The sequence below is a fragment of the Anolis carolinensis genome, chromosome 1 (genome assembly GCF_035594765.1).
Source record: "Anolis carolinensis isolate JA03-04 chromosome 1, rAnoCar3.1.pri, whole genome shotgun sequence".
NCBI classification, from domain to species: Eukaryota; Metazoa; Chordata; class Lepidosauria; order Squamata; family Dactyloidae; genus Anolis; species Anolis carolinensis.
In genome coordinates this window covers 175,799,899-175,827,149 of record NC_085841.1, presented here as the reverse complement: position 1 = coordinate 175,827,149, position 27,251 = coordinate 175,799,899, and the positions used below count along the sequence as shown (strand labels likewise).

Here is a 27,251-nt window from a genome sequence, read left to right as displayed (position 1 = left end):
ACGTAGTTTACGTACGCAGCGCGCGCTGGTTCAGCCGCCGTCTCCAGGAAGCGCCCGTCTCCCCGCTTCTTCGGTGGGAGTGGAAGCGGGCGCGAAGATGCCAGTGGCCGTGATGGCGGCGGCGAGTGGCGCCTTCAGCTACCGGAAGCTGCTGGAGCAATGCGAGACGCAAGAGCTGGAGGTCTGGAAGGGTAGCGGGAGGGGAATAGGCTTCCCTCGCCTCTTGCTTTCAGGTCACCCTCACAAACACAGAGTTTGAGCTGCTCGCCTGAAAGCCGGTCTCCCTGCACTGAAGGAGCAAAGTGGGAATGAATGCGCTGCCCTCACCAGTTTCTGCATAGACACATCGTAGAATGAATGCAGTTTGGCACCACCTTAACTGCCATGGCTCAGTGCTGTGGACGCATGGAAGTGGTCGTTTTTATTTTCTGCCAAATAGTACTCATGCTTCACTAAACTACAAACACTGATTCCAGAGCATTGAGCATGTGGTGCCAGGCCCCTTCTACACTGTTATATAATCCACATTATCAAAGCAGATAATCCACAATACCTGCTTTGAGCTGGATTATATGAGTTTACATTGCTAAATAATCAAGTCCAAAGCAGATAATCTGGATTTTATATGGTAGTGTATAAACTGCATTTATTCCACAGTCTGGATGCACCTATAGTCTTTTAATGCAGCCGCCATGATGTAAGAGAAAGTCCGCGAACGTAGGGCAGCGTTTCTCAAACTAACTCTGCTCTTTCAGGTGTTTTGGACTTCAGATCCCAAAAATCCTAACAGTTTACCAGCTGTTAGGAATTGTGGGATCTGAAGTCCAAAACAGTTTGAGCAACTCAGACTTAGAGAAAAGCTCATGAGATGCGATCTTCTATACGGTATAGGTATATATGTGTACAGTAGAGGTATCTGTTATCCTTACTCCAAAATTATTATTGTTATTTTTATTTAAACATTGCTTTTCTTTTCACAAGGATACGCAAAGTTAAAAGCATTTCTATACAATTTAAAATCTACAACTATACAAACATTAAGGAAGAATTTAATATCATTGGTATTTTAAAAATTCAATAAGAAAAACATATTCAAAACTTGAATATTCAAATTGTCTTGATGGGTTGCAGAAAGAGTGATAACTTTGTTTTCCAATGATTCAATGCACACATCCTTTTATTGTGTATAAATTTACTTTCAAGCTATGTGTATAAGACCTATGTGAAGCATACAGTAAATGTATTTCATATTTAAGGGCCCTTCTACACAGCCATATAAAATCCAGATTTTCTGCTCTAAACTGGATTATATGGCAGTATAGAAGGGGGCCTTAGACTTGAGATATCTCCAAGATACATAATTAAGTACATATACAGGTATTCTAGAATAATAATAAAATCAAAACTCTTCTGATCTGAAGCCTTTCCGATAAGACATACTTTTTGCTGTGTTGGAAGTTTTGCAAGCAGTTCAAGCACGTTGGATGAATATGTGGACTCACTTGCATGGCTTCAACTGAAAAAAATATGGGTAGATTTGTCCCTTCCCTGTTCTGCATGAAAACTAGAGCTCAGTATCACAACCCTGGCTGTATACATTTACTTTCATATGTGTCTGGTTTCTGTATCCCTAAGAATGGTATTAATGTCAGCTGGCAAAGTCTCATAATTTAGGGAATGGTGGTCCTCGTTCTAAATGTCGAGTCCATAGTTTATTTGTGAGCAGCCAGCTTATAGCTCTTACACATGTACTTGTCTCAAAAATGTTCCTAAATACAGATCATCTTCTCACAGGGCAAAACACATTCTGCCCGCTTAACAGCTTTTCAGAACTTCAGTAAATGCAATGGTGGAGGTTCTTTCTTTGAAGGCTTTTAAACAAGGGCTGGATGGCCATCTGTCCAGGGGTACTTTGTGCTTTTCCTGCGTGGCAGGGAGTCAGACTGGATGGCCCATGTGCTCATTTCCAACTCTTATGAGTCTATGAAATTATCAACCAGCCATTGATGAGATTATTTAGGAGAGGAACTCTATGAGCCTTTTTCCTTGGTTTGAATCAAGGAGAAACATAATGGTAGCGATCTTAACCATTTGAATGTGCAGGTCAAATGTGAGGATGAAAGAGTTTTGGGTTCTGACTTTTTTGTGAAAAGGAAAAATGCAGGCATTTACTTATACCAGCTGGGGTTGCCAGAGGCAGATAGCCTGCCACAAAACTGTTTTGACAGTGACAAACCATAGTAGCAAGGCACCTTTGGCAATTAAGCATTATCACCAGTGAGCAAAAGAAACATATAGAAGATACATATCTTGTATCTATGCCAACACCTTAAGATGTGCAGCTCTGGTATTATCTGTTATCACAGACTGGAGGGAAATATCAACTTCCTCCTTGGCTCCAACTTTGGTTCTCCCAGGAAAAAGATAAAATTACTGCTGTCCTGCAGCTGTCCTGGCTGTCTCCCTTTCTGGGCCTTGTTATCAGAGAGCTTTTGCATTTCCAAATTTCACAGCTGCAAGGCCAGTGAACAAAAGTGTACATTTTGCAAAGTGCTTAAGCATGATAATGTCCATTATAAAAATGACATAAATAATACAAATATAGCCCTTACAGGAAAGCATCCCTTTTTGTCTAGCTTTTTAATGCTATGGGTGGAGAAAGCACCTTTGGGTATTTCTCATCTCAAACTGTCACAAGAGCCTTGGATAGATGTACCTTCATAAATAATACAAGGGAAGCCGTGACTATGTGATAGAAGCATATGTATGTGGAATAGAGACACTTTGTGAGTTTTGATTGTGTCCTTCTAAAGTAAGGTGATATTCTATTTTTCTGTGCACTTCTACACAGAATGGCACAACTTTCTGTCATGTATCTTTGGTGAGAATTCTGTGACCCTCTAGGTGTTGTTGGTTTATTTATTTACTTTATTTATATTCTGCTCTATCTCATCCCGAGGGAAACTTCTTGAATTATTCCTCATCATTTGTTGGAACCTCCATCCAGCAACAGCTAAAGGGCCTGAAGAGTCCCATTCTAATGTATGTTGTGAGAGAAATATTTCAGGCATTAGGGTGCCCTAAAGCTTGAGATACCCCAAATATTTCATAAACATGTGTACTAATAATATATATCTTGGGCTACACTGGAATCTACTGCTCCTGGGGTCCCAGCCCAGCCCTCTTGGACTTTCCAGATGATCACACCATCATTTGATCATACCTTTTGTATGTTTTTCCCTGTTGCAAAAGTTAAAATATTGATGGTAAGTGGTTTTAGCTGATGTATTCTCTATTTCAACCCCTGGAATGTTGTCCCCAAATCCTCTAAAATTTATTCACGACTGCAGTCTTCATTTTTCTAATTTTCTGGTTACAAATGGCTTCTTACAAAATCTCTTTGAACTAGTGAATATCCCTTCTTCTCAGACTCGCTTTTAAATTTGTGGAATTTGACGCATTCTGAAGCCACAGAGACAAACTGAACCGCTTCCCCTAACTGAGGATAGCAGAAAATGGCATGTGGAACACAAGTAACAAATAATTTCTTAGGAAGTCAAAACAAGACCTGGTAAATGTGAGTTTGAGGGTCATTCTTGTAATTGTCCTTTTATCCCTTCTACGCTGCCACATTATCTGTTTTGATCTGGATTATATGCATCTACACTGCCATATAATCCAGTTCAAATCAGATAATCTTGATTTTAGAAGGGGCCCTAGAGTGCCTTGGATGCCAAACACAGCTGTGATATAGGATGTGCGACAATTGTCTTGAAAGCAGTTCATGTGATAGGTTTCTAGGAGTCTGAGGCCTCTTCTACATTGCCCCATGTCCCAGGATCTGATCCTAGATTATCTGTTTATCCTAGATTATCTGGCAGTGCAAACTCATATAATCCATTTCAAAGCAGATAACCTGGGATCAGATCCTGGGATACAAGGACAGTGTAAAAGGGTCTTAATGCCCCTTCTACACTGCCATATAATCCAGTTCAAAGCAGATAACAAGATTTTATATGGCAGAGTAATTCATGCTTTATTGGTGTTGTGGGAAAAGGAAGGATTATCTAAAATAAATCACTTTGATTTTTTAAAGGCCCCCGGCGGAATAGCAACACCACCTGTTTATGCCCAACTCCTTGCTTTGTATCTTTTGCATAATGACATGTAAGTAATTATTTTTAATGTCTCTAATATGGGATTTGAAGGGAGTATAGTAGCATGCTGTATGCCTATACATTTACTTTCACTGTATTTCTTACTAGTTTAAAATTGTAAGATGTGTACTATCAGGGCAGAAATAAGTCAGGGTTCATGGTTTGTATTTAGCAATAGAGAACCACTTCATAAGATCCATAGTTAATAATAGTTTGTTTAGTGATCACGTAGTGTTCACTAATATACCCAGTTATTCACAACAAGCCAGTATTCTACAGAATTATGTCTGTCTTTGATGTGATAATACCTTCAGAAAGTTAATCTATATCTGTACACATAATAAAAGTGAAAATATGTATGTGTGTATGTGGTAGAGTGTCCACTTACACAGACAAGCTCCCACTTCCACAAATAGCTATAGCTCCCACTACTCAGGAGACACCAATGCCCCCCCCCCCCTCCAATGACTTTGCAGGATATAGTGAGCATTGTGAACATGTCCAAAAACCCTGCCAATGTCCTCCACAAACACCATCCTGCCAACCACCCAAGTGAAGGCTTTCATACGGGGACAATTTCATCCTATTTTTTTTGTCTTTCCTCCACCACAGACATCCAAGTGTTCCTTACTCTCTCCATTGGTGTGGAATTTGCGTGACCCCCCACTGCCTTTCCCTTAACCCTTTCCTATTCTTTTCTATGGCACACAGCAAACAGGAATTGATCAGCAACTGAACATACTGGAGGGGTTTGAGGAGAATTCACCATGATTTATAGGAGTTGTAGGTACTGGGATATATTGTTCACCTGCAATCCGTGAGCATCCTAAACTCCACCAATCATGGACCTGGAACTAACTTGGCACACAGAACCCCAATGACCAACAAAAAATACTGGAGGTCTTTGGGGAAAATTCACATTGATTTGGGGGAGTTATACTTCACCTACATCCAGAGAGCACTGTGAACTCAAACACCGATGGATTTGGACCAAACTTGGCACATATACCTGATATGCCGAAATATGATTACTTGAGGGGTTTTTTTTTGGGGGGGGGGGGGCTGACCTTTTCTGGGAGTTGTAGTTCCCCCACAACCAGGGAAACTGTGATCTCCAAACTTGGCACACAGAACCATCATGACTAACTCAACCTACTGGAAGGGTTTCAGGGGACTGACTCACCATAGTGGGAGTTGTAGTTTCCCCTGCATCCAGAGAGCACATTGAACCTCAGCAATGATGTATCCAGAGCAAACTTGTCCAACATAACAAACTTTAAGTACTCATGAAGTTTCTCGGGGTTAACCTGGCATGATTTGAGTTGTAGTTCACCCAAAACGCATTTTGAACTATTAAAAATTGACTTTTTCAAATAACCCGGGCAACACCGGGTAACCAAGCTAGTAATTTACTAAAAATGCTACTGCAACGTATGGATCTTCCTTGTCCTTTTGCTTTTTATTGTGATATATATATGTGTGTGTGTATACAGTGTTCCCCTGCTACTTCACGGTTCGCTCATCACGGACTTATTTATTTATTTATTTACCCCATTGCTGTCCCCTTGCTCCATGTCTGCCATGTTGCTCTGGCTGCCTCTGTTCCTGCAGCCAGAGAAAAAGGAAGGCCACTCCGCCCACTAATTATTATTATTCCTTGTCCTTTTGCCTGAAGTTCTGTATCTTTGATTGTAGTTCTTGTGTTTCTGTTTAGTTGTAGACAATATTATAAAATTATAGTGTTATTCTTATATTTTCAGGAATAATGCACGGTATTTATGGAAACGAATCCCTCCTGCGATTAAGTCCGTAAGTACTTTCACTACTATAAAAAAATATTATAGGTTTATGTGTTTCGTTTCCTAGAGGTATTAAAATAGATAGTAGTCAGATCGCTTTTGCCATTATTATCTATTAATGTTATTGCCATTGTGTCAATAGATATGTTGTGTATTTTGTGTATTTCAATGTGATAACTGTTGATTTATTATTAAAACTTGTCTGTCTCTTTCAGTTTTCATGAGAGAGAATGTATATGTCAATAGGGTTCGTCATCAGTTCAGCTACATAGTTTAGAGTACAGTGGATCTGTTGTATCCACAGGGGTTTGGTTGTGGGACCTCACATAGATAGAAAGAAACACAGATGATTATGCTGCATATTACTAAATGGCGGGTGATTGAAATTGCAGATCTGGAGCTCATTGTATGTCATAGAGACAGTAGAAGATGTTTTCACTATTTCACACTTGTGTATTTCGCCCTATCTGACTTTCACTACAACAGTGTCTTCATTTTCAGTTTGTTCATGGTGAATTTTGCTTCTGTTCAGGAAGGATGGAAATTATGCAGGTTTGAAATGTGTATGAATCCTAGACAGATTGTTTGAATGGATTACAGGAGCCATAAAGACAAAACCTGTGCCATGTAGGAATACATAACTTAAAAGTATTCACAAGAGATGGCCATCCTGTCTTAGGACCTTCAAAGAAGTAGAGTCCATCATCCTCTGAGATAGCAAATTTCACTGTCCAATAGTTGTTCTATCGAGATGCTTTCCCTCTAATGTTTGGGTGAAACCCCTCCTCTTGTAATTTGAGACCAGTTAGTTTATGTTCCAATCTCTGGAGCAACAGAAAACAAGCTTGCTCGGCCTTCTAGGTGACATCACTTCAAGTATTTAGCTATGTCTATCATGTTATCTCTCCAAGCTGTGTGCTTCGATTGTGCTTTTCCGGCATGGCAGGAGGTTGGATTGGGTGTTCTATGGTCTTTTCCAACTTTTTGATTATATGTATCTTATGAAGTATATGATGATTTAGCTTCATAAATAGATTTTGGGAATCATGTTGAATGTTAAATCTTTTGGAGGGGTAGTACTTTTAAACCAAAATGAGATGATTAGTTGTAAATAATTTCTATGAAATTTTCAGTTCAGATATTCTAGAAAATGATGCAAGTTTGCATCTTTTTTAAAGTCTCAAATCCTGGGAGAACCATGCTGAGATACAAAAGGGTCTTTTCCCAGCCACTCTCTGAAGTAGCAATTAGGAATAAGAGAAGGCATCTAGGAACACATTCTTCTCTGCACTGCACTTGACAGGAGAGGATTGGGTCTGAGGAGGAACTGGAGGAAGATTTCTGCTTCAATATATATAGAGAAGAAAAAGACAAAAGCAAGCCAGGAGTGAGAACAAAAGGAGAAGGTCATTTTCAAGGTCACATATCACTGCATGGCATGAGTGAGGATAATTTGTGGGAAATCGTCATAGTTCTAAGAATGAAATACCATTTAGGATGGACTGAATACCAAAATGAAGGTAAGGAGCTGTGCTACAGAAGACATAAATAGGAGCAACAAAGACATTGGAAATTGAGGCATAAACATGACTTTGGAGCTTACCCTTTAACTAGTGAAAGCGACATTAATTCTGCAGGCAAGTTATAGTTTTATTTACTTAAGACCACCAAGAAATACCAGGTGCTCTATGCTATATTTTAGAGGAAGAAACTGCCAAAACCACCTGTGAATATACCTTATCTCAGGAAACCCTATGAAATCCATGGTGTTGGCATAAGTCAGCAAGTAACTTGAAGGCTCACACTTTATACCACGTTTCTGCCATAGCCACCAGGGCAACATATAGCAAATATAAATGCACACAATAAAATAATACACTGATAACTAAATCATTACACAACATCAGGAAAACTAGTAATAAAATCAGAAAAATTGCATCTTTTTAATTTTTCATTTTTTAATGGAGAATTTTGTTACTTGTGTAAAGGTGTTTTTTTTCCTTGTCAGGAGGGACTTGAGAAACTACAAGTCGCTTCTGGTGTGAGAGAATTGGCCGTCTGCAAGGACGTTGCCCAGGGGATGCCCAGATATCCGATGCTTTGCCATCCTTGTGAGAGGCTTCTCTCATGTCCCATCTAAAGGTGGTAATACTAAATAATAATAACAACAATAACAATAACAACTTTATTTCTAACCCGTCCTTTCTCCCCAAAGGGACTCAAGGGGGCGGCTTCCAAACAAAGGCAGACATTCAGTGCCCATACAATATAAAACAACATCTTAAATTAACTTTAAAATAAAATTTAAAAATAGATAAAAACAACAGGTTAGTACTGCCCCTTCATTCATCTCCTTTAAAAAGCTAATAAAATAATCCCTGTGTACATTAGCTTATGGAGAGGAAGCCGGATAATATTTCATGGCCCCTGCCTGACTGATTACCCTGCTAACATTCATCTATTTGTAGTGCCACCTTTCATTTTATATTCTTAAATTTCTTGCTCTTATTTTAAACAGTTCTTAACTGCTCAATGCATTTGATGAGGCCATAGTGTTTGGTTGTGAACCCAGGTTGTGCCAGCTTTTGTATGATATTATTTCTAGCACCCACATTTTGCTTGATATTCAAGCCGTGCTTCTTGTAAATCAGAGCACGGTCCAGAGTATGGTCAATGAAGATGGCTCCTAGAATCTTCTGCCTTTCAAAACCATCTTCTATGTGCTGAGTCAGGTTCAATATTTGTGATGTGCAGGTTTTGTTTTTCCTGAAGCCAGCTTGCTGTGGAATCCTACATGGGTCTATTTTTTTCCATAATTCTATACAAAATAGGCCTCTCCAGAACTTTGTAAAGATTGCACAACAAGGAAATTGGTCTATAGTTTTTGGATCATTGTAGTCTTTGCTTGGTTTGAAGATGGCTATGACTCTTACTTTCCTCCAAATTTTGGGGATCTGACAGGATGCAATGAGTTGTTCGTAACCTTCAGCAGTGAGCACCTTGCTTTTGGGCCAGAGTTCTTAATTTGTTCCATCTGTAAATCATCCAGGCTAGCTGCTTTGCCATTTTTACCATGTCTAATTCAGTAGATGTAAAAGTTTCATGACAGTTGTTGTTCTCATTAGCTGTTTGTCTGACTTGGTTTCTTTTCTTCTTTGGTGGCAAGGTTGGGTTTCCCATTTTTCAGAAATTGATGTGCTATCTGATCTGCCTTTATGTTGGCATGGGTATTAGTTTGTGAGGGATCATTGCTCAATTGTCTTAACAGCCTCCATGCCTTCTGACTACTCCTGCTCATGTTGACTTCTGTAACAAATCCTGCACAAACTATTGCTTATCCATGATAGTAAGCTCCCACCATTCTATAGCAGTGGGAGATGGCTCCGAGGATATAACCCAGACCTCCTATTTATAAGTGGTAGCATTGTGCAGCAATGCTCTGAATCAGAAAGGCATATTGGTCTAAACTCTCAGACATATTAAGATGACAAGATCATATCGGTCATCCCAATTCCTGAGGAATACGAGCGCTTTATCGAAATAGTAAAAATCTGCTCACTAGCTTCTATAACGATAGGCTGCAGAACACACTACCTTCAGGGCATTACTCCTGATACAACTACCCTGTTGGAAGACTATTACAGGCTCCACAGTGAAGACCCATTTAGTGAGCAAACTCTTCAGGTAGCACAGATCATTTTGTCCTCCATCTCTGAATCCAAGAAAGAACAGTGGGTAAAGCTGATAATAGAAATCCAAATGGGATGTGACTAAAGCATGGACTACCATGGCCAGATCTGGTGTCTCAAGGTACGGGCACAGCTGGCACACAAGTTTTAATTGTGTAATGGCGCTCCGACACTGCCGACACCTGGGGCTCCAGGGTCAGAGATGAGTCCAGGAGCACCCCCATACTGTGCACCTGTGTCTTCAGGGGGAGTGTGACCCCGTCCAACACAGGCTGTAGTCCCGCAACCTGGATTTAACTTCAGCTTGTTGGCCCTCATCCAGTCCATTACTTATGTCAGGCACCGATTCAGGATCAAGACAGCATCCTTGTCTTAGGTGGAAAAGAGTAATAGAGTTGCGTGTCACCTGCATAAATTTGAGACCAACTCCAGCACTCCAGATTATCTCTCTCAGTCATTCCATGCAAATGTTAAACAGCATGGGGGACAGAATTGAACCTTGAGGGACCCCACAGGCCACCGGCCAGGGGGTCGAATGAGTCCCCCAGAGCCACCATCTGAGACCGGCCTTCCAGGAAGGACCAGAGCCACTGTAAAACAATTCCCCCAAGCCTCATCCTGGAAAGGCAGCCCAGAAGGATACCATGGTCAATAGTATCAAACACCGCTGAGAGGTTCAGGGGAACTAGCAAGGACGCACTCCTTCTAGTGGGCTTAGAATGAATTTTATGATTTGAAACAATCAGGGTTTAATATGAAAACGGGAGTTTCAACCGAGTTATACTGTCCTCATTCTATATTTTAACATTTTCCTTGTAATGTTGTAATTGCAATATACAGGCAGTCCCCAAGTTACTAACAAGATAGGTTGTATATGTTTGTAAGTTGGAACAGTTATATTTAAAAATGTAACTCCAGCCATATATCTATATATAAACTTTGGACAGCATAGGGAAGGGTAACATAACTGATGTTTGTTTTGCTGTTTGTGCCCCTTTTCAGAAGATTTTGCCTCACTTTCTGTCCCTGTGATAATTGGCCTTTGAAAAAAAAGGGCTTGTTGTGGAAACAAAAATTGGCAATAAAACTTCAGTGGATATACCTTTTCCTCATGATAATTTTTTCAGGAGTGAATTACCCTAGATTTCTCTCATTTCCTGTTGTCTCACCCACGTTTGTCACTATGTACGTTGGATGTTTGTAACTCAGGGACTGCCTGTATATACTTTCTCATTTCAGAATAAAGAACTAAGTGGCTAAAGATAGATAAAGTAATGTAATGCTTTAAAAAAAAAAGCAAAAGTAAATGTTCAAAAATGATAATATTTTAAAAGAATTTTGGAAGGAAAAAATATATATATAACAGGCTAGAGCGGGCATGGACAAACTAAAGCCTGGAGGCTGGTTGCGACACCTGGGGTGCTTACCTCAGACCCTCCTCATTTACCTTGTCTTCTTGGCATAAGGACATGGCAGTCCACTGCAGCTGAGCGTCATCTGGAGCGCTCTCAGCCACTGTGTGTCTCATCGTCCTCCCAGCATAAAGATGTTGCAAGCGGTCCCATTCTTATGCTGGGAGTACTGTTCAAGGAAGGCACGTGGCGACTGAAGCCCTCCGGAGCATTCTCAGCTTCCACCTGTCTCGTCTTCCTCCTAGCATAATGCCAAGAGGACAGCCTGAGGATCGGGGAGGATGACTGGGGCAGTCTCCACGTGTACCGCCTTCCTCCTGGCATAAAGATGGGGCAAGCAGCCCTGTCCTTGTGCTGTGAGGACATCCTGAGGATGATACAGACCCTGCCCTGGCCCCACCCTCTCCCGGGCCCTACTTCCGTCCAGCCCGGCCCTCCCGGCGGGGCTCTCAATGTGGCCCCAAAACAAAAAAGTTTGCCTATGCCTGGTCTAGAAGAACAGCAGTTCTTCAGAAGGCAACATAGAAAGATAGCAAAACATGACTTGTCATAGCTGCTACAAGAGAAAATTCATATTTCTTCTTTCCAGCTGCTTTATATCTGTTGTCAATTGAATACAGTACAAAGTAGGATATTTCCTGCTGAACATGTCAGACAGGTTTACATTTGTATATGGGAAAACGGTATTTTGCATAACCTAACATGGACTTTGATTAGGAGTGTTGCTTTGAGGTTAGTGATTTCTGAAACAAATGTGGCTTCCTTCTGACTCCTTTTTTTTTGCAGGCAAATCCTGAACTTGGTGCAATTTGGGCAGTAGGGCAAAGAATCTGGCAGAGAGATTTTCCTGGAATTTATACAACAATTAGTGCACATCAGTGGTCGGAGTCTATTCAGCCAATCATGGAAGCACTGAGAGGTACAAACATTGTTCTGTTAGTTCTGTTCCACTCTATATGATGACTGTGATTTCACAGAAGTTGCACAAAATCTTAATTATGTATACTGTTTGAATGTCATGTTTTCTTTTTTTATTTAAAAGAAATGCCCAATTGCATTTCCTGTGGATATATAACTACCCGATTCAAACTTTATCTAATGAATGTGGACAAAACTTCAGGCCGCTGATCTTGCAATGCCCCAGAGGAGTGCTCAGTGCTTCTTTGGTCAAGTTTGTTGAGATAAGTTTCACTTGGGGTGATCTGATGATGTAGACCAAGGCCAATGAATTAGTCTACCTCAGAATATTCTTTTGGTCAGTTTTTAAAAAATATTTTTATTAAAGTATCTTATAACATATATAAAATAGTAGTGTAAGGTAGGGGAAATAAGGGTGGGGGGGGTTAAAAACCAATTGAAAGAAGAAAAAAGAGAAAGAAAAAAGGAGAAAGGAATAGAGGGAAAAAGGAAAAATGGATAGGTGTAGAAGAAAAGTTGACTTCCATTCTTCTCTGTTGTCGTCATCCTTTTCTCTCCTATTTGTGCTTCTTGCTTTTTCCTCTTCAGCTTTACTCTTCAGGGCAATTTTTAGTTTTTTATATCAGTCCTTTCTGTCCAATTTATTTTTTCTTGTTTCATGTTTTTCCCAATGTTTTAAAATGCGTGTGGACCAACAAACATAAAATATAACATGCTTTTTAGATATACAATTAGAAATAAAACACGACATAGTATAAAAATATGCTATGAAATGCAGGAGAGTAAAATGTTATGGAAAGATCTTGGCATGTGGAAGCTTAACCCTTGCCTGTCTTGATCCGGCACAAGTGGACTGATTGAATGAGTCCAAGAGGAGGTAGAAATTTCAGTATGTAAGAAAAGCTAATTGCCCCTTTGTGAGTGGGGGCAGCAGTCCTCCCTTTCCTGAAGAGGACTTCCTGGTCACAGAAAACTGGGTGAAGGATAAGGGGAGCCCTGCCCTGCTTTTTTGCATATCGCAGTGGCCTTTGATACTAGGCTTGTACACAGATTCAGTTTGGTTGGTTCCCCTCGGCCAATCCGGCTTCTTCGGCTGGCCATAACAATAAAGGCTCAGCTGCCATGGGTTTTTTTTGGCCGAACGGGCCACACAGCAGCCAATCACAGCTCCTCCTCTTCAATTCAACTTCATGTGGCGTGCAAAGAGGCTGCCGCATGCTAACACGGGGTTTCCCTGTGAGCCCTGCCTGTTGGGCCAATCAGAATAGAAGAACACTGTGACATGTCTTACATAGGCTGTGTCTATTTAATGGAGCAAGCACCTCTATTGCTCTCAGTTGCATCCTGGCTCTAGAGTGTTGCTTCAGTCCGATTGCCTTGCTACTCGCTCCCAGCTTTATTTTTTGGCTTGGCTTGGCTTGGCCTCTCTCTAATATTAAATCTTTCCGATCCTTCATTTTCTTGATTCTTTTTACGTAGTAGAACTGGGAGTTGGGAAAGTGCGGGACAGGTGGGTGGCATGGGGACTTGGGAGAAACAAAGAGCATCTCTTTGTTCTTGGTGTGCTTTTCTTTGAAAATATTTGGATGGCTCTGAGATCCTTAAGTCACCCTTTAGCTTCTTTTTCTCCTCCCCTCCTCTCCTTCAGAAAATACTTTAAAATATAATTATGATTAATAATAACAATAATAATCCTAGCCAACAAACAGAAAAGCCGAATTCTCAGAAAACTATGATTATTAATAAGTGTTAGTAATCATCTTTTGGCTGTTGCCAGTAGTAAGAACAAGTACAAAACCTAGTTTTGGGCTTCCATCTGTGGAGAAACTTTGCCAGAACCCATTGTTTCCCGTCCTCTCCTTCAAAAATACTTTTAAAAGACAACAACAACAATAATAAATAATAATCTCAACAAATAAACAGAAAAGCCTCATTCTCAGAAAATTATCTAGTTACTTACCTACCTATAATTTAATTCCTTTTTAAACAAGTTTTCTCTGTTTATATTTCTCTCTGTGCTCTCTGCCTTCTGAGTTTCAAGTAATAATAATAATAATAATAATAATAATAACAACAACAACAGCAACAACAACTCTATGCTCGAGTATAAGCCCTGTTTTAGGCTGAAAAAGCCCCCCTCAGCTTATACTCGAGTCAAGGTATAAGCTGGAGTAAGGCGGGCCGCTGAGGGGAAAAGTTTGTGGCTCTGAGGCAGGCTAGTGTTCGGCTCCATGCAATGCGCAGCCTCTCGTAGCGCCATGCAGCGAGCTGGAGGAGGATTGTCAGCAATAACAGCATTGGCAGAAACGGAGCCTGGAGGCGAGGCTGTTGCTGCTGCGGCGGCCTCCTACTCAGTCTTGTGCCATTTCCTGGGCTACGGCAGTACCTCAGGGGCTTCCCTGAGACAAGAGCCACCAAACAGCTTCCTTGAATGGGTCTGGGGCGAAGGAGCGATCGATGGTGCAGTGGAAAGGCAAGCAGGTTGTGTTGCTGCCGCTGCAAGTCTGGGTCTGCTGGGCAATGCCACCCTGGTCCTGCTGGCTGGACAGCCTTCCTCCTTCCTTCCCTCTGCCGATCAATTCACTTTTTGCCTCTTGTTTGTTCCACGTGGAGCGGGATTGATAGATCATGGGAGGAGGCATCTCCTCTGTGTTTATGCTCCCCTCCCCGCTATCCGGGTCTTCCTTTTGGAGTGGGGGCAGAGGAAGAGAAGGTGACCCCAGGCAGCTGGTGGATCGCGAGAGGGGGCATCTCCTCCATGCTTTTGCTCTCCTCCCCACTTTCCAGGTCTCTCTTGAGGGAGGGAGGGAAAGGAAGAGGAGAGGAAGAGTCTCTGTCTAGCCTGAAAGTCCAATGGAGTCTCTAAGCATACTGTTCCTGCAATGAAGTCTGAAGCATACAGTTCTTACTGAAGTCTAAACTGATCTGTTCTAAAATGGAGCCTGAGTCCTGAACAAGCCCAGATCTGATCACATGGTCTGTAGCTCCTCCCACAACAAAGAGTTACGGTAAAATTGCATATCAGTACACACACATATACAATACAGTAAGCAATTTGAATTATATACACAACACATAACTAGTGGAGGCTTGAGAAGGTTGCTGTTTCCAACAAAAAGTTTAGCAGTTAAGTGTCTTGACAAATATTTTTGAGGCATAGTGAACTTCATTGGGTTGTTCGGAAATGTTTGGCGCTAAGCCTGCTGTCTCAGCCGGGGGATGCCATTTAAACATGTCGAGTCACCTAACCCGCATGGAGGGAAACAGCAACTCAGCAACAGCCAACGATATTATCCTTGTCTGGAAAATTGCTAAACTTTTGGCAGTGCCACTTCAGACAGAGCAATGTCTGAAGTTCCCCCTAAAAGGGCAAAGTAGTTGAGTGGCTGTCTGACCGCCAGCTGTCTTGTTTTCTTTCCCAAAGGAGAGAGAAGGTGATTGGCCACAACTGTCTCAACCAGAAGGTCTTGTTCATCCAAACTGAGGGAGTGGTCCTCCCAAACAGTGGACCTTTGCTTTCCAGGTGCCAGGGGTTCTGCTGCCTCATTGTCACCTGCAGGTCACCCCACGCACTGCCAGCTGTAGCGGCACGTCACCCACATGTTGAGGGGTTTGTGGGGAATCCATCTCAATATTCCCCTCAGACATCTCTTCCAAATAATTTTAAGTGTATTAGTTAACTAGATAAGGGGGAGTAGGTTTTGGAACGCTGTAGGAAGCCATAGTGGTGGTGGTGATTTGGTTTTGTTTACTGGTCCGACATATTGTTCTCTTATAGAGTTAGCAGTTTCCCAAACAAGGATATTTTAGCCCCAATCCAGTAGTTTAGTTTCTTCTTCATCATCAGGAGGAGCTTTTTTGTCTTTCCAGTCAGACATGGCCTTGTCACATTCCTTCCCTCCGTGGAGGTGGCAGCCTCTCTTCTAGCCACTGACGGGCGCTGCAGTGGCAACAGTCAGCCAACCATATTGTCTTTGGCCTACATGCAGTCCAAAAGAGGTAGAAATTTTTTCTCAAATGATGTAATCCCAGTCAGGAAAATCCTGGATCCACAGGGCCACCAAGATCATCAATAGAGCAGAGGAGAGGTTCACAAAGCCTTATTGCCTTCCTTGCTGCACCAAGCATCCCCCCCCCCTTCGACTCACTCGTTGTCCAAATATTAATTTGCATGCTCACCTTCCTCACGGTGGGAGTATTCTTGTTGACCCTGCGTCGCCTGCCCCACACAGGCCATCAGCTCCTTTTCTCTTGTTTGACCAGCTGCTAGACTTAGAAAGGGCGGGGTGGCCAGCCAACCACTCCGCCCCTGACTGCCAGCCATCCTGGGGGTCTCATCCTTCCCTCTCCTCCCCTTTCCTTCTTTGCGGGACTGATTGGCTCTTTTTGGGGCGGGGTGACCACCTGAAGTCGTCTCCCCTTGTCCCTGATCCCCTCTGTTGCTCATTTTTGGGGCTGCCACTGCCTCACCTTTCTGATTCAGTGAAGCTGATGACCTTCTCTGAACCACTAAGACTTATAATACGCTCCAAAAACATGTTTTTCCCCTCAAACATGGCTAGATTTTCCACAATACATTTTGAAAATGCCCCCCCCCCCCCCATTGGATCATACAGAAGTGTTTTTCTATTAAGGGGACAATGCTTGCTGCTGCTTCTGGCCTCTTCCAGTATGTTTTGTGAGAACAAGAAATGCAAAAGTTTTGGAAGAATTTGCTTTTTGTTATTTCTTTATTAGTAAAGAAGAAAGTGTAATAGTGGGGCACTGGACTGTGTGATGTGAAAGTTCATCTTTGACATTTGGCAGGAAGGAATGGTGCCCTGCTCCTGCTCCTGCTCCTGGAGAAGTTACAGGGCGGGGCCAGCAGGAAGATACCTTTTGGGGAATGTGTCAGGAGATTTTATCTCTAAAAAGAAAAAAAAATTCCTTAAAAAAATCAGGGGATGACCCATATGTTATGAACCTTGGTGGGATAATAGTCGTAGATGTGCTCTCCAAGTATGGTCATAGCCCTAAAAAATGATGGGAAGGGGAACCCAGGAAGCCCCCCATTGGCCGCCAATGGGCCAGATCTAGCTGTGGACCAAAAACAGCTATTCGGCACCCGTCCGTTTTCGGGAGGCATGCGAAAACGCATCTGGGGGTCTCTCAAAATTTGGGCAGCAGAAACGGATCAAGGTTCAGCCAAAATACACAAGCCTATTTGATACCATTGACCAACTCTCCTACCAAAGTAAACCTGGGATGGGAATCAAAGGCTGTTTTATATTAATAGAAATTAGGATAAAGAGTTATATATAGTACTGACATAAATGTAAGCAATATTAGGTGGTGTTTAGAACTGGGAGATTATGGGATGTATAAGGAAACTGGTGATTGCTTGGGAGTTCGTAGTAGAATGTAGGGAGAGTACATTTGAGTGAAGGATTTGAGGTGAGCCATGGGAGTCCTGTATGGGAGTTAGAGTATGACTTTGTTAGGTTAGGCTTCAAATACTTGGATTAAGTGGATTCCAACTCTGGCAGCAATACATGCTGAGTGAACTTATATAGTAACTGATCAGCTCATGGTTATCAGCTAACAGGGAGAGAAGGTGTAATCCAAAGGAGAGCTGAGATATTTCAGAGTGTGGAGCCTCAGAAGCACGAGATGAGGGGCATACTGACAAAGTATTTCATGAAAGTAAATGAAATAAAAAGGTGCCTCCTTGGTAGTGGTGTGATCAAGTGTGGGATTCAAAAGGAAAGGTGCCTACAGGTCTAGTAGTTACAGTAAGGGTAGTTCTGTCAAATGGATAGCTTGACAGAGGCATTATATTATAGTTGTTCTGTTCTCAGCTGAGAGGGCTCATTCCATAGAGTTGCACTGGTTTAGCCTCATGGCCATGAAGCTATGGGATGCCGCAAGACTCTATCTATATCTGACCTGCATGCTATTACAGGTAAAGAGAGTTGGGGGAAAAACACATAACAGTTGTGAAAGCACTACTTTTCAGTAGATATTATAAAGGAAAGTCTTTTTTTCCCTAGGTAAGGTCAGATGGCAGTGTTCTGTTCATATTTGCTTGAAACCATTTTTAAAAACCTGAAATTTTATTGTGCAAATTCAGAAATGATTCACAATATTTTATTTTTACAATTATCCCTCTTACAGATGCAACTAGGCAGCGAGCCTTTGGACTGGTGTCTCAAGCCTATACCTCAATAAGCGCAGATGACTTTGCAGCCTTTGTTGGGCTTCCTGTAGAGGAAGCAGTGAAAGGTACTGAAAAGCCACTTACTCAAGAGTGTGCATGTACTAGATTGGCCTTGTGTTCGTTCGCTATAGATAACACTGTGTAACAAAAATTGAATTTTTTTCTGTTCCTGGTTTGAAAGTATCATTTCCTGTTCAATTGTGCTGTACTTACTTTGAAAGTGGTTGTTATACTATAGTAACTTTGTTTTTGTGGCTGCTATGTTGAATTGGTTAAAATGTGCTGCAGGGTGTCCCACAAAAACAAAGTTTTTGCAGTTTAAAAAACGTTTTCCATGTTTTATGGTAGACCAATTAGGAATGGACATTTATAACCCAGGAACAAAAGTGTTACATGTGTAATAGTTGTTCCATACTCTGTAGTGATTCTGACTGATGGTACTCACATCTCACCCCTGCACTGTTTTGCTATGTCTCAATAACAACATAAATCTGTATGCAGTTCTAGAAATATATATTTTAAAAGATGCATAAAAGTTGTAGTGAGAAGTGAGACACTGTTATATCAGGCCATATATGCATATTCATGGTTTTAAATATGTGCATGTTTCTCATAATTAGAAATTGCACACAGCTCCTTTAGTCAAAGTTTTAAAACAGTAGGGAAGCTCATGAAGCATGATGTCAGAAGCATCAATTGGCCCTGTTCTAATATGGGCCCAGGCAACTTTAATTAACTATTCACACGTACTTCAGTTCATAGAATGCATGGGATATTCAAATTACTAAGGAAAAGGAGTTGACTGCAATGATAAAAAACAAATCCTATTATGACTAAAGGGTGTTCAAAGTAAAATAAAAGATAGTGAACTTGTCCAATACTTCACTCTTTCTCATTTAAAGATACCAAGGTAATTAAACAATTGTACTTCCATTTTGCTTATGCTTTTCAAATGACTCAGGCCCTTTCTACACTGCCATATAAAATCCAGATTATCTGCTTTGGACTTTGCAGTGTAGGCTCATATAATCCAGTTCAAAGCAGATAATGTGAATAATATGATTTAATAATCTGGATTATATGGCAGTGTAGAAGAGGCCCTTGAAGCTTGAGTAGTGTGCTTCAAAACAAAAATAAAGCATAATAGTTTAGAAAAAAATAGGAATTATTGTTTTTGTATTGATAAAGAGATAGTTGAATGTATACTACTTCCTTATCTAGCCCCTGGCTGTAATAATAAGAGAAATTAAATTATGCTTTCAGGCGTGCTTGATCAGGGCTGGCAAGCAGATTCATCCACTCGCATGGTTATGCCTAAAAAGCCAGGTAGGTGGAGCTCTTGCTCCATGAAGATTTTTATTTTTGTGGAAAGTATGGGAGGGGACAGGACATTTTTGATCAACATTGCCTTCAGTGAAAAATGTTCGAAACATAATTAGAAATTGCACACAACTCCTTGAGTCAAAGTTTTAAAACAACAGGGAAGCTCATGAAGCATGATGTCAGAAGCATGAATTGGCCCTCCTCATATGGGCCCAGGCAAGTTTAATTAAGCAAACATTTTAGAATGCAAAGCTCTTAGATGTAGTCGAACACAATGTGCCTTAAACTCTTTCCTGAATTATTGGCACTCAGCTCAACATGTTTTCCAGTGACCTTAACTGACATAGCCGTGTCAGAAAATAGGGTTGCCATTTTGAAGGATCACCTAGCATAAAACTAGTTCTTTCTTTCATTTTGTGCTAGATGTATTAATGAAGTAAAGGGCAAGAACACATGGGCTGCTGTGTGCTTTATTTATTGGTTTAAAATGATGTGCTCCAAACTAAATAAAGTATCTCTAGTGTGTGTTAGCTGTTCACTTTTTATGTTACTGCCTTCCCTTTGGCATACCAAAGTATCCCCTGCAAATGTTCTTTTTAAAAATAACAAAAAAGCTCTTCTTTCTAAGAGCAGTGTGATTTGCTGGGGTGAACTCCCTAAAAAATGAACTTGGAACCACGTTGTAGGGCATAAACACACAATTGTTCTCTAGCAAACAGTTGTTTTTCAGCTGAGATGGGTTAATCAGGACAGATTGACAGTCTTGGAAATGTGAGGAAATGCTTGTGTGCGGGAACATACCAAAACACCTTAAAATATGCTAACATCACGAAATCTCTTCACTTATAGCAATTCTGAAATATTGCTTCCTGTGGAATGAGATTTCCCTCACCTCCAAGGTGTTTCATCTTAAAATAACATCCTTTAAAATGACTTCAAAAGTGGCTGTTTTAATATAGGAGCAACATGCTTGAATATAATATTCAAATATTTTTTTTATTTGCATTGATCCCATTTAGTCCAAAACAATATTGATGTGATACACTCTGTGGAGAATTTTGTTGCTGTGATTAAAAAAAGGAAACAAATCTCTTGTTTAGCTTGTAATTCAAGAATAAAAAGACAGAGTAGTCAAGCACCAACACCTGAAAGTGGAAAAAATATGTTTATCCATATCATTGGACCTTTAGTGTATAACTTGATATTCTTAAACACTGGCTCTGTACAATTCTTAATGGATGAACTGATAATTGGTATTTCCCCAGATTTGTAGGGTACTTCAATTTGATTTTCTTAAATTGTTGTGGTTTATTATTGTTAAATTATTGATCCATTAAGTAATGTTATCTACTGCGATAATAATTATTACTCCAGTCATACATACTGACTGTTCGATGACAGATAAATAATTTTTCAAATGTATAGGCAATGTTTTGTCAGGCATTCTTTTCTAGCCTTTTCTTGAAACGATTTACTGAACATAGCAAGATGTAGCAAGCAAAATCTGGGTGACAGCGACTGCAGATTTTTTCATGAAATTAGGTGTTAACATCTAGAATTATTTTGTTAAGGTTGATGTTCCATGAAAACATAAAACATTTTGTGTATATATGTTTTAGGTCCCCAAGAACCTTCCTTTAACAGATTTCACCCATTATCAGGTATGTGTTTATATTTGTGGGCTGTCTAAAGATATTCCACATTGATAGTGGAGTCTTAAATGTGTTAAATACAAGGACAGATGCAACTCCTTGGAAGTGGATCTTCCTAGAATTCAAAGTGTTCTTCTCCATCCTGTCTCAGTTGACTGTCTCCTGGGTTGCAAAATAATGCAAATATAGTTATCTCCCCGTATCTATGTATTTTGTATCAATAGATTAAACTATCAGTAGCTTTGAATATATATATATAAAGATTTCAAAAAGCAAACTTTGATTTTCTTGTTTTATGTAATGATGCCATTCTACTACTCCATTGTACAGTAGAATCTCACTTATCCAACATAAAAGGACCGGCAGAATGTTGGATAGGCGAAAATGTTGAATAATGAGAGATTAAGGAAAAGCCTATCAAACATCAAATTATATTATGATTTTACAAATTAAGCACCAAAACATCATGTTTTACAACAAATTATCAGAAAAGGCAGTTCAATACATGATAATATTATGAAGAGAAAAAAAACAAGATGGTGGCGAGGCAGCAGGGAGAATGATGGGCTCCGGGAAAGGGAAACAAAATCCGCGGTAATCTGACTGTCCTGCTGCATCCTATCCCTTCCTCCCTATCCATCCTGTGTCTTGATCGTTCTGGGGTTTGGAAAAACCCCAGAAGGGTCTTTAAAGGTCCGATATTAAGATCTGGAGGAGGGGAAAAGAAAAGACGCTCAAGAGCAACAACTGAGCGCTGCCACCATTACCTCCCAATTACCATCATGACTGAGATTTCGGAGGGCTCCTTACTGGCTTGGCCAATCCAGGAAACTACCTTGCGGTCATTGCCATCCCATCGCTCCAAGTGGGCGTGTTGGAGGAACATCGCCTGGCTGGTCTCTTGCCGCTAACTTCACCGGTTTGGGAGGTTTTGGTCTTGCCGGCCAGGAGGCCGGCTCACCACCACCACACCCTGGTCACGGCCACCCGGAAGAGTCGCCGCATCAGAGGATCCCTGGGACTGCTTTGGGCAGGCCTCGCCGGACCGGGAGGCCTGCCTTTACTGCTCCAGGGTTTTGCTGGGCTGGGAGAGCTGCCTTTGATGGGAGAGTCACCTTGGAAAGCCTGAATAGACCTCACCGGCTACTTCCCTCCCAGCAAGACCTAGTGGGAAGGCGGGCGCGCCCTCCTCTGAAGCAGAGGAGCTCATTTGGGAAGCGGTTTGCCTGTGAGTCAGCTTGGCTGACTCCCCACCCCCCTTTGGCTGCTACTGTTTCATCTGCTGGAGCAAGGGGAGTACGAACCTTGATCGGTGGTGCTACTATTCCATCCTAGTCTGCCAATTTAAGGGGGAGGATTTTGGATGGTTGCCAGCATAGCTTGCTGGCCCAGAGGCCGCAACTGGACCTTGGTGGCTGGGAGCCGGGGGCCTCGCCATTTCTATTGGAGGGAGCGGAAGCCTCAGAGAGGTTTGGCTGTGGCCACCATTAACAACACCGCTGCCATTTTTTCTGCCTTCTTCCTCCCTCCCCTCTCCCTGAAATTCCATCTTCAAGCTCCCAGCATTTTCCTGTCCCTCGCCTCTCCGGGAGGTGGTCCACCATGTCTTAGTGGTTTTGCCTCATCGCCAGCCTCCCCATCAAACCGGGGGTTGTCTTTTCCAGCAAGTTATAAATCACGAGGTTGGACCCCTGCTAAACTGGGCCCTGGACTGCCATTGTCACCACTGCCGCCTCGCACTGAGGAGAGTCGCAGCATCTCCAACCAAAAACGGGCTAGAGCCGCAATTAAGGCCTACTCTGCGTCTTTGCGGGCAGCCAGGAAGGCTTTTACGACTGCCCGCATAGCGTCTGCAACTAATAGATCATCAGAGTTGTTCCGGATTGTCGGGGAGCTCCTTCACCCCCCTGAGGTGGGGGAGCTCTCAGAGAACTCGGCAACTCGGTGTAGCAAGTTTGTGCACCATTTTGCAGACAAAGTCGCTCGGATATGTTCCAACTTGGATTCCAGTTTAAATGCAATGCCAGAGGAGGTAACCGAGGCACCTGTCTGTCAGATTTTGTGGGATTCTTTCCAGCTTGTTTGTCCTGAAAACGTGGACGGGATCCTTGGGGCTGTGAGGGCGACCGCTTGTGCTCTGGACCCTTGCCCCTGCTGGCTAGTTAAACTGGCCAGCAGCGGGTTGGTTGATTGGTTTGTGGCTATCATAAGCACCTCTTTGGTTCAAGGGAAATTCCCAATAAGCCTTAAACAGGCTATTGTGAGACCGATATTGGAAAAGACCTCCCTTGACTCCTTGGTAACTACCGACCAATTTCTAACCTCCCATTTTTGGGCAAGGTGCTAGAACAGGTGGTCACCTCCCAGCTCCAGAGATTCCTAGATGACACTGACTTCCTTGACCAGTCACAGTCTGGTTTTAGGCCTGGGCACAGCACCGAGACGGCTTTGGTCACCTTGGTGGATGACTTCTGCAGGGAACTGGACAGGGGGAGTGTGACCCTGCTTGTTCTCTTGGACATCTCAGCGGCTTTCGATGCCATTGATCATGGTATCTTTCTGGGATGGCTCTCTGAGATGGGCTTTGGGGGTACTGCTTTGCAGTGGCTCCAGTCCTTTCTGGATGGCCGTTCTCAGTTGGTGAAGCTGGGGGACACCTGCTTGGACCCCTGGCCATTGACCTGTGGGGTCCCGCAAGGTTCCATTCTGTCCCCCATGCTTTTTAATATCTACATGAAACCGCTGGGAAAGGTCATCTGGAGTTTTGGAGTTCGGTGCCATCTCTACGCAGATGACACTCAACTCTACTACTCCTTTCCACCGAATTCCAAGGAAGCCCTTCGGGTTCTGAACCAGTGCCTGTGATGGCCTGGAAGAGGGCGAACAAGCTGAAGCTTAATCCTGACAAGATAGAGGTCCTCCAGGTCAGTCGCTCGACTGATCAGGGCATAGGGTGGCAACCTGTGCTTGATGGGGTCACACTCCCCCTGAAGGTGCAGGTTCGCAGTTTGGGGGTCCTCCTGGACTCATTGCTGACACTTGATGCTCAGGTGTCGGCGGTGGCTGGGAGAGCCTTTGCTCAATTAAAACTTGTGCGCCAGCTGCGACCATACCTCATGAAGTCTGACTTGGCCATGGTAGTCCATGCCTTAGTTACCTCCAGGTTGGATTATTACAATGCACTCTATGTGGGGCTGCCCTTGAAGACGGCCCGGAAACTTCAATTAGTCCAACGATCGGCAGCCAGACCGCTAACCAGAGCAACTTACAGGGAGAAGTCAGCCCCCCTGTTCAAGGAGCTCCATTGGCTGCCAGTCATTTTCCGGTCCCAATTCAAGGTGCAGGTACTCACCTACAAAGCCCTGAACGGCTCGGGACCTGTCTAATTCGCGACCGCCTTTCCCCTATGAGCCTGCACAATCTTTCAGATCCTCAGGGGAGGCCCTCCTCTCGTTCCCTTCACTATCACAGGCTCGGCTTGCTGGAACAAGGGAGAGGGCCTTCTCTGTGGTGTCCCCCCGGCTTTGGAACTCCCTCCCTAGGGAGATTAGATTGGTCCCAACCCTGTCTGCCTTCATCAAGCAGCTGAAGAAATGGCTCTTTCAGTGTGAGTTTGAACAGCACCCAACATGATAGACCCCATGTTAGCCACCCCGAGTCCCTTAGGGGAGATGGGGATAGAAAAATAAATTGTTGTTGTTGTTGTTGTTGTTATTATTATTATTGGTAGTAGTAGTAGTAATAGTAGTAGTAACTACTGTATTTATGAATTTAGCACCAAAACATTGCAATGTATTGAAAACATTGACTACAAAAACACTGAGTACTAAAAGGCAGACTGTGTTGGATAATACAGAACATTGGATAAGTAAAAGTTGGATAAGTGAGACTACTCTATATAATGGGATATGAGTATCCATAGATTTTGTTATCCATAGGGGGTACTGGAACCAAACTACAACAGATATCAAGTGCCACTTGTAGCTGTTACCTTCTCTTGTGGATGATTTTAAACTTCTTGCAGAATTCCATGTGTACTATAACAAATGCAAGTATAGGGTATATGACCATGAATGATGCTCAGTATCCACTGGGGTTTGGTTCCAAGACCTCCTATGGATACAAAAGTCTGACTACACGCAATGGCATAGTAAAATTGTGTCCCTTACATAAAATGGCAAAATCAAGGTTTGCCTTAACGGATTTTTAAAAATATGTTCAAGCTGTGGACACAGAGGCCAACTGTACTGTATTAGATGTTACAAATTGAAATACAGTGCTTACTAATTGTGTACAGGCAGGCTCCCCCAATGTTTGAGGGCCATAGTAAAGGTAAAGGTTTCCCCTGACATTAAGTCCAGTCATGTCTGACTCTGGGGGTTGGTGCTCATCTCCATTTCTAAGCTGAAGAGCCAGTGTTGTCCGTAGACACCTCCAAGGTCATGTGGACGACATGACTGCATGGAGCGCCGTTACCTTCCTGCTGGAGCGGTACCTATTGATCTACTCACATTGGCATGTTTTCGAACTGCTAAGTTGGCAGAAGCTGGAACTAACAGCGGCCGCTCATGCCACTCCCGGGGTTTGAACCTGGGACCTTTCGGTCTGCAAGTTCAGCAGCTCAGTGCTTTAACCCACTTCACCACCGGGGCTCATTTTGAGGGCCATAGTATTGCTATATTTTTCTAGTATTGTGTGTTTTTCATTTTTGATTCTAAAAGGCTAGGGGAAAGGCAGGATATAAAGATAATGATGGCAATGGCAAGAATCAAAATCATAAAAACACTGTGTTTTCTTCCTTTTCAGAACCTGCTCCAGTCCCACCAATCCCTAATGAACAGCAGTTGGCACGATTAACTGACTATGTGGCTTTCCTTGAGAATTGATGACCCCACTCACTCTTTCATGAGAGCTGTGTTCTCCTAGACCCCTTTGAGATTATTTTTGTCCTATTGAATGTTGCAGTGTATGCACTGTTATGGAATATGCTGGTAAAACATCGTTTTCTATTTCATCTGTGTCAGTGTTTTGCTGAAGGAAGGTTTTGGTTCACTTTAACTCTCATCATTGTCAACCTGGTGCAGAGCATTTTACAGTTTCAGTTCTTGCTCTTTATTGTGAGGAAAGCAGCAGTCTATTAGAGATGTTGAAAAGTCTTGGTGATTGCAATTCACAGATAAGAAATCAAATACTGAAAGAATATAGAAGCAATGTGTTTGGGGGAAAAATGAGGTTGTCCTTTTCCCAAAAATGGTCTTTCCATAGGTACTGGAATATGACTATGTAGTAGACGTTATTTCTTTGCAGTTGACTGCAGCATTTAATTACCCAATGAAACCTCCTTACTTAAAGCAAAAATGTCATCCTTTGTTACAACATTACCTGTTCTTTCAAATATAATATTTGAGCACCAAATAGGTCTTCTGCAGAGCCACAGGTATGCTTTGTTTTGTGAGAAGAGAAGAAATGTGGAGGTTAGAATGCTTCATGGTGAATGGTAACTGCATGATATCTGCATCAGGTTTTAGGTATATAATATTTTAAATAGTGTCAACTGTTACTTCTTTGAGACTGTTGTCTTTCCCCCCCTCTTTTGGTCAATAGTTTTTCATTACCTGTCCTTGCATTTGGAAGATGTTTATTGTCACTGGAAAATCAGACCTATGGTACAAATGGCTGCAAGTGTACTGCAACTTTGAGTCTGATAGAATATTGCTGGATTGGGATCCTTCTGATGTGCATTTTTAATGTTGGAAGAAGAAAAACTTGCAGTTCTCTTGCATTTAAATGTTCTTCATTCTTTTTTTCTCTCCCCCCTTTTCTGTCAATCAGCCTGTCATTGTTAAATGGCTCAATTCTCAGAAATGGTTGCTGTTTGCTTCTATATTGACACTTTTCTCTTATTTACTACTATATCCATCTGATGATGTTTCAGGTGCCCTTGGGTGCAAGAAGGCACTAATATGTGTATATTTCTTTCAAGAGTCTCTTCCTGAACAAAACTGCTAATCTCAATCCATTATTTATTTGAAAAGAAAATTTAAACTTCAGCTCTGTAAGTATTTGGGAGCTTAATTTTGGTAATATTAAAACATGTTTACACCA

General features: G+C 42.0%; 1 protein-coding gene across 1 annotated transcript; it reads left to right on the top strand.

Moving 5' to 3' along the window:
• On the top strand, nucleotides 1-27,251 carry cops8 (COP9 signalosome subunit 8). The gene is made up of 8 exons (XM_003215146.4): nucleotides 1-181; nucleotides 4,097-4,167; nucleotides 5,918-5,966; nucleotides 11,844-11,976; nucleotides 18,129-18,236; nucleotides 19,435-19,497; nucleotides 21,114-21,155; nucleotides 25,953-27,251. Exons 1-8 carry the CDS (start codon nucleotides 98-100, stop codon nucleotides 26,030-26,032), a joined length of 630 nt encoding a protein of 209 aa, XP_003215194.1. The 5' UTR covers nucleotides 1-97; the 3' UTR covers nucleotides 26,033-27,251.

Bases quoted from the DNA above. Each gene is read 5' to 3' on its own strand.
- cops8 (XM_003215146.4), top strand. From the start codon at position 98: ATGCCAGTGGCCGTGATGGCGGCGGCGAGTGGCGCCTTCAGCTACCGG. The intron at 5,967-11,843 runs GTAAGTACTTTC...TTTTTTTTGCAG, and splicing joins TCCCTCCTGCGATTAAGTCC to GCAAATCCTGAACTTGGTGC. The intron at 19,498-21,113 runs GTAGGTGGAGCT...TATATGTTTTAG, and splicing joins GGTTATGCCTAAAAAGCCAG to GTCCCCAAGAACCTTCCTTT.